This window comes from Anolis sagrei, chromosome 12 (genome assembly GCF_037176765.1).
Source record: "Anolis sagrei isolate rAnoSag1 chromosome 12, rAnoSag1.mat, whole genome shotgun sequence".
Lineage (NCBI taxonomy): Eukaryota > Metazoa > Chordata > Lepidosauria > Squamata > Dactyloidae > Anolis > Anolis sagrei.
In genome coordinates, this window is record NC_090032.1 from 10781245 (window position 1) to 10788606 (window position 7362).

The 7362-nt window shown below is 43.2% G+C and overlaps 1 protein-coding gene across 1 annotated transcript in view; it reads right to left on the bottom strand.

Moving 5' to 3' along the window:
- The window catches only part of POLA2 (DNA polymerase alpha 2, accessory subunit), a 51713-nt gene extending 44573 nt beyond the window's left edge, over positions 1 to 7140 (bottom strand). The window contains exons 1-4 of the mRNA XM_067472423.1: positions 6999 to 7140; positions 3631 to 3755; positions 2450 to 2535; positions 604 to 661 (exon numbers count right to left, since the gene is read on the bottom strand). Of these exons, the coding sequence (XP_067328524.1) occupies positions 604 to 661; positions 2450 to 2535; positions 3631 to 3755; positions 6999 to 7095 (366 nt within the window). The 5' untranslated portion in view covers positions 7096 to 7140. The remainder of the gene's footprint in view (positions 1 to 603; positions 662 to 2449; positions 2536 to 3630; positions 3756 to 6998) is intronic.
- Positions 7141 to 7362: the final 222 nt, after the last annotated feature.

Sequence of the window (7362 nt, forward strand, 5' to 3'; positions counted from 1 at the left end):
GGGATTAACTCAAAAACCACTTGACAAATTGACACCAAATTTGGACAGCATACACCTAATAACCCAATGTATGTCCTTCACTAAAAAAAATTGATTTTGTCATTTGGGAGTTGTAGTTCTTGGGATTTATAGTTAACCTACAATCAAAGAGCATTGTGAACTCCACCAATGATGGAATTGAACCAAACTCGGCACACAGAATTCCCCTGACCAACAGAAAACACTAGAAGGGTTTGGTGGGCATTGACCTTGGGTTTTGGAGTTGTAGTTCACCTACATCTAGAGAGCACTGTGGACTCGAACAATGATGGATCTGGACCAAGCTTGGCACAAATACTCAATATGCCCAAATATAAACACAGATGGAGTTTGGGGGAAATAGACTTTGACATTTGAGAGTTGTAGTTGCTGGGATTTATAGTTCACCTACAACCAAAGAGCATTCCGAACCCCACCAACGATGGAATTGGGCCAAACAATTGTGTGCTTTCAAGTCATTTCAGACTTAGGTTGACCATGAGTGAGGGCCAGGTAAATGACCTTGGAGGGCCGTATCTGGCCCCCGGGCCTTAGTTTGAGGACCCCTGGGCTAGACAGACTTACTTTTGATGGTGATGTGTAGGCATCCAAGAGGTCCTCATCTTCTTCATTCAGGTCAGGACTGAAAAGAGCTAAGGATCAAGATTAGAGACTTTTTCCTTTTAACCTTATTGCATCTCAAGGCCAAACTCTTGATTCAATCTAAGCCAGCCGAGATTCTTGATTCTCTAGAAGGAATCAATGGTCACCAGACAGAGGTTCTAAAATGCAATACACTCTCAGTAAGCCAATACCCAAAGGCATTGGTAGATGCTGGATAAATGGTGTTTCTGGTTGTTTAAAAACAAATACTAATCCCCATGCTATACCATATCAAAACAGGGATGTGTTATTGCCCCAACTTTATTTTCCATCTTCATCACTATGATACTTCACCTTGTTGACGGGAAGCTTCCCACCGGAGTGGAAATCATCTATCAGACAGATGGCAAGCTATTTAACCTCAGCAAAGTCAAAACTAAAGTCAGAGCAACATCTGTTATAGAACTCCAATATGCTGATGACAACGTCGTCTGTGCGCTTTCAGAAGACGACCTACAAGCCACTCTAAACACCGTTGCAGAAGAGTACAAGAAGCTCGGCTTGTCATTAAACATCAAGAAAACCAAAGTGCTCTTCCATCAGTCACCAACCAATCCCTCCCCAATGCCAGAAATACAGCTTAATAGTGTAACATTAGAAAATGTTGACCATTTCTGCTCCCTTGGCAGCCATCTCTCCACAAAAGTCAACATTGACACTGAAATACATCGCCTGAGCTCTGCAAGTGCAGCATTGTTTACAAAGCTATTGTCCTCCCAACCCTGTTATACGCCTGCGAGACGTGACGTGGACTGTCTAAAGACGTCAACATTGACACTGAAATACAACACCGCCTGAGCTCTGCGAGTGCAGCTTTTTCCTGAATGAAGTAGAGTGTTTGAGGACATCCATAGGGAGACCAAGGTGCTTGTTTTTAAATCTATTGTCCTCCCAACCCTGCTATACACCTGCAAAACGTGGACTGTCTACAGACATCAACACTGACACTGAAATACACCACCTGAGCTCTGCAAGTGCAGCATTGTTTACAAAGCTATTGTCCTCCCAACCCTGCTATATGCCTGCGAAACGTGGACTGTCTACAGACGTCACATGCAACTCCTGGAACTCCTGGAACGATTCCATCAGCGCTGCCTCCGGAAAATCCTGCAAATCTCTTGGGAAGACAAGCAGACAAATGTCAGTGTGCTGGAAGAAGCAAATATCGCCAGCATTGACGCGATGGTCCTTCGCCATCAACTCCGCTGGACCAGCCATGTTGTCTGGATGCCCAACCACCGTCTCCCAAAGCAGTTGCTCTATTCCGAACTCAAAAACAGAAAATGGAATGTTTGTGGACAGGAAAAGAGATTGAAAGACGGGCTCAAAGCCAACCTTAAAAACTCTGGCATAGACACTGAGAACTGGGAAGCCCTGTTCCTTGAGCGCTCCAGCTGGAGGTCAGCTGTGACCAGCAGTGCTGTAGATTTGAAGAGGCACGAATGGAGGGTGAAAGAGAGAAACATGCCAAGAGGAATGCGCGTCCACCCAACCCCAACCGGGACTGCCTTCCACCTGGAAAACGTTGCCCTCACTGCAGGAGAAGATGCAGATCAAGAATAGTCACCTACTGACCCATCGCCAGGATACTACACTTGGAGGACCATCATTCTTGGACTACGAGACATCCTTTAAGTAAGTAAAGCACCATATCAAAATCACTCCGAAAAGGAAATGAGAAGCAATACGCTTCTCATTTGTATCCCTAGGAAATTCTGCCATGATGTTCCACTGCTAGCCCTCTCCAATTGCACATTATTGAGGATACGGCCCAGGAAAGGCGTTGATCTCTTTGGCGCCGGAAGGACAGATCTCTTTCTTCGCCGGAGGTTTTGCAACTCGCTTATTAAGCACCTGAAACATATACAGATGTCGTTAAAAGATGAAGGAAGGCAAATTCCCTCTATTTGCACATGGTTGGTTTCCTTGCACCAGCATATACCTTTGCTTGGAAAGCAAAGGGATATTTGCATGTACGTCCTGAGATATTTTTGAGATTAGACCTAGATGGAAGCATGTGTGTATGTGTGTGTGTGTATATATATATTATGAATTTATTTTATGTGTGTGTATGTATATGTATATTCATATAAATATAAATTCATAATATATATACACATAAAATATATACACATAAAATAAATTCATAATATAACAATAAATTATTATTTAATAACATAATAAATTATTAACGCAAATTATTATTGTTTAAAATAATAATAATAAATATAATAATATGTTGTGCCAGCTCCACTGGCTGCCAGTCCATCTCCGAGCCCAATTCAAAGTGCTGGTTTTGACCTATAAAGCTCTATACGATTCTGTCCCAGCTTACTTGTCCGAACGCATCCACCCCTACGTCACATCTCGTAATCTAAGATCATCCGGGGAGGCCCTGCTCTCGCTCCCGTCAATTGTGCAAATGCGTCTGGCGGGGACGAGAGACAGGGCCTTCTCGGCGGTGGCCCCTTGCCTATGGAACACACTCCCAAATGAGGTAAGATCTGCTCCCTCCCTCCTGGCTTTCAGAAAGAAACTAAAATCATGGCTTTGGGACCAGGCCTTCGGACAGTAGATGTTTGTAGAGTTTAAAGGACGTGGACTAGAATGACAATACTAGTGTATTGAATATAGGAACATGGAACAACAGATTATGAGATTGGATCTTGATTCTACTAATGAGATGATATAGTTACGTTTAATTGATTGTTTATTATATCATTGTTTTTAACTCTTTTTATGATGTTGAGCATTGAATTTTGCTATTGTTAACCGCTTTTAGTTGCCCAAGGGCTGAGAAAAGCGGTATATAAATGAAGTAAATAAATAAATAATAATAATAGCACACAGTCCTAGACGCTTAAACTTGTGATTTTGTGATGCGAAATCCAGCATATAGATCTCGTTTGCTGTGACATATTGTGTAAAATAATACATAAAATCCCTTACGTTATACTGGAAGTCGAGCAGGACATTAACTGTAAGGTGAAGAATTCCCTTGGTGGCAATAAAAGCAACCAACTCGTCTGCCAATTCGGTTTCTTGCATCCGGTGCAGCAAGCAAAGTTCCTCCACTGTTACAGAAAGACAGGAAAACAACATATTATTTACTTAAGCAGAACTGAGTGGCTTTCCCATTTGTTGGCAGGATTATCCTTGTCCTTGTTATCCCAGGCCCCATCTATATTGCCCCATCTATATATACTAGCCGTCCCCTGCCAGGCGTTGCTGTGGCCCAGTCTGGTGATCTGGAAAATAAAGTAATGAGAAAGTGTTGGTTCCTAATATATGTAATTTCTTTATGTTTGTGGGTAAACAGTGTTTCTTGCTGTTTCTTTGTCAGTGTTGATGTGGAGAGTGTCTGGTATGCCTACTCTAGAACATGAAACATATAATTGTCCTTCTTTACGGGTTCCACTCAAATCTATATCTCTCTGTGTGTGAATCATATCTATCTATATCTATGGCTGGATGGGTCTTTGTCAGGAGGGCTTTGATTACATTTTCTGGCCCTGGTGAAGGGAGTTTGTCTGGGTGGGCTTAAGTATTTTCTGTTGGTTATGGGGTTTCATTGTGGGAAGTTTGCCCCTATACAATATATTATATTATTACCATAGCACAATATTATTATATACTAGCCACCCACTTCCACGCGTTGCTGTGGCCCACATGGAGGTTCTGTGTGGGAGGCTTGGCCCAATTCTATCGTTCGTGAGGTTCAGGATGCTTTGTGATTGTAGGTGAACTATAAATCCCAGCAACTACAACTCACAAATGTCAACATTCTGTTTTCCCCAAACTCCACCAGTGTTTACATTTGGGCATATTGTGTATTTATGTAGAGTTTGGTCCAGATCCATCACTGTTTGAGTCCACAGTGATCTCTGGATGTAGGTGAACTACAACTCTAAAACTAAAGGACACTGCCTGCCAAACCCTTCCAGTATTTTCTGTTGGTCATGGGAGAACTGTGTGCCAAGTTTGGTTCAATTTCATCATTGGTGGGGTTATATATAGTGGTCCCCTGCCACGCATTGCTGTGGCCCAGTCTGCTGATCTGGAAAATAAAGTAATGAGAAAGTGTTGGTTTCTAATATATGTAATGTCTTGATGCTTGTGGGTAAAACAGTATTTCTTGCTGTTTCTTTGCCAGTGTTGATGTGGAGAGTGTCTGGTTTACCCACGCTGGAACATGCAACATATCATTGCCCTTCTTTAGGGGTCCCTTTCAAATCTTTGATACTGCATCTGTCATATACTTATATGTGTGTGTGTGTGAATAGCTGGATGGCCCTTTGTCAGGAGGGCTTTGATTATGTTTTCTTGCCCTGGTGAAGGGAGCTGGACTGGATGGCCTTAAGGCAGCCTTTCTCAACCTGGGAAGTCAAGATCCCAGGGGAGGGTCACCAGGGGAGTGTCAGAAGGGTCACCAAGGACCACCAGAAAACAAAATTTTCTGTTGGTCATGGGGGTTGTGTGGGATGTTTGGCCCAATTCCATTGTTGGTGGGGTTCACAATGCTCCTTGATTGTAGGTGAACTATAAATCCCAGTAAGTACAACTCCCAAATATCAAGGTCTATTTCCCTCAAACTCCATCTGTGATTATATATTTGGGCATATTGAGTATTCGTGCCATACACACATATATGTATATGACAGATGCAGTATCAAAGATTTGGTCCAGATCCATCATTGTTTGAGTCCACAGTGCTTTCTGGATGTAAGTGAACTACAACTCCAAAACTCAAGGTCAATGCCCACCAAACCCTTCCAGTGTTTTCTGTTGGTCAGGGGAGTTCTGTGCGCCAAGTTTGGTTCAATTCCATTGTTGTTGGAGTTCAGGATGCTCTTTAATTGTAGGTGAACTATAAATCCCAACAACTACAACTCCCAAATGACAAAATCCTAATTTTTTGAGTGATGGTCACTCCTTGTGTTGTGAGACGTTTTGTTGCCAAATTTGGTGTGATTTTGTTCATTGGTTCTTTTGTTTTTAAGGTACTCATTATGCACAGAACATTTATATATATAGAGATATTGCATTGTACTATAACATTATACTGTAATATTATTAGTAATATTACATGTAATATAAAATATATAATTATAATATCATTTTAGTAGTATCATAGAATCCTAGAGTTGGAAGAGACCTCCTGGGCCATCCATTCCAACCCCATTCTGCCAAGAAGCAGGAATATTGCATTCAAATCACCCCTGACAGATGGCCATCCAGCCTCTGTTTAAAAGCTTCCAAAGAAGGAGCCTCCACCACACTCCGGGGCAGAGAGTTCCACTGCTGAACGGCTCTCACAGTCAGGAAGTTCTTCCTCATGTTCAGATGGAATCTCCTCTCTTGTAGTTTGAAGCCATTGTTCCGCGTCCTAGTCTCCAAGGAAGCAGAAAACAAGCTAGTAGTAGTAGTAGTATATTGTATTACATTGTAATATTATCAGTATTATATGTATATATAATATATTGATGCCTATATGGGACTGAGGATCCTGGAACATGCAGTTCTATCCCTTGATATTTTATTCATGGATGTTTTCCCATCAACAACACAAGATGCCCATTTGATCAAGCAACAACAACACAAGATTCAATGGACAATGAGGGGGAAAAAACTGTGATGCAGCAGCTAAAGAGGCCAAGGCGATTCTAGGCTGTATCAATAGGAATGTGGTATCCAAATTGAGTCACAGGCGAACAATTCAAGAGAGGTACTGACAAGCTGGAATGTGTCCAGAGAAGGGCGACTAAAATGATAAAAGGTCTGGAGAACAAGCCCTATGAGGAGCGGCTTAGGGAACTGGGCATGTTTAACCTGAAGAAGAGAAGGCTGAGAGGAGATATGATAGCCATGTATAAATATGTGAGAGGAAGCCACAGGGAGGAGGGAGCAAGCTTGTTTTCTGCTTCCCTGGAGACTAGGACGCAAGGGAACAATGGCTTCAAACTACAAGAGAGGAGATTCCATCTGAACATTAGGAAGAACTTCCTGACTGTGAGAGCCGTTCAGCAGTGGAACTCTCTGCCCCGGAGTGTGGTGGAGGCTCCTCCTTTGGAAGCTTTTAAGCAGAGGCCGGATGGCCATTTGTCAGGGGTGATTTGAATGCAATATTCCTGCTTCTTGGCAGAATGGGGTTGGACTGGATGGCCCATGAGGTCTCTTCCAACTCTTTGATTCTGGGATTCTATGATTCTATTAACTCTATTCTGCTTGGGTCAGGCCTCAGCTAGAATACTGAGCCACAACTGAGTTAAAGCGGTGTCAAACTGCGTTAACTTTACAGTGGGGATGCAGCCACTTACACTTCCCGGCCAGAGCGCCTTCGTCTTCCCCTTCGGCGACGTCAAGGCCGAAGACCTTCAGCTCGGCCACCACAGCCTCCAAAGCTGGAGACTCCATTGCTTCTGGTCGCCCTTTTTTTCCCGCCACCTTTGGAGGGGAAAGCCACGCCCCTAATCACCTTATATGGAAAAGGAGGCGGAGTAAGCTCCTTGTGAGTGGCTGCTAAGGCCTTGAATGGGCGTGGCCTAGGGTGAGTCAACGCTCCAATGAGAGAACTTCTATGCAAAGTATGCCTAGTCTTCCGGGTTTTGTGGACACCCACTCGAGTGGGCGTGGCCAAGTGCGTGCCAACGCTCCAATGGGAGCACTTCTATGCAAAGTAGG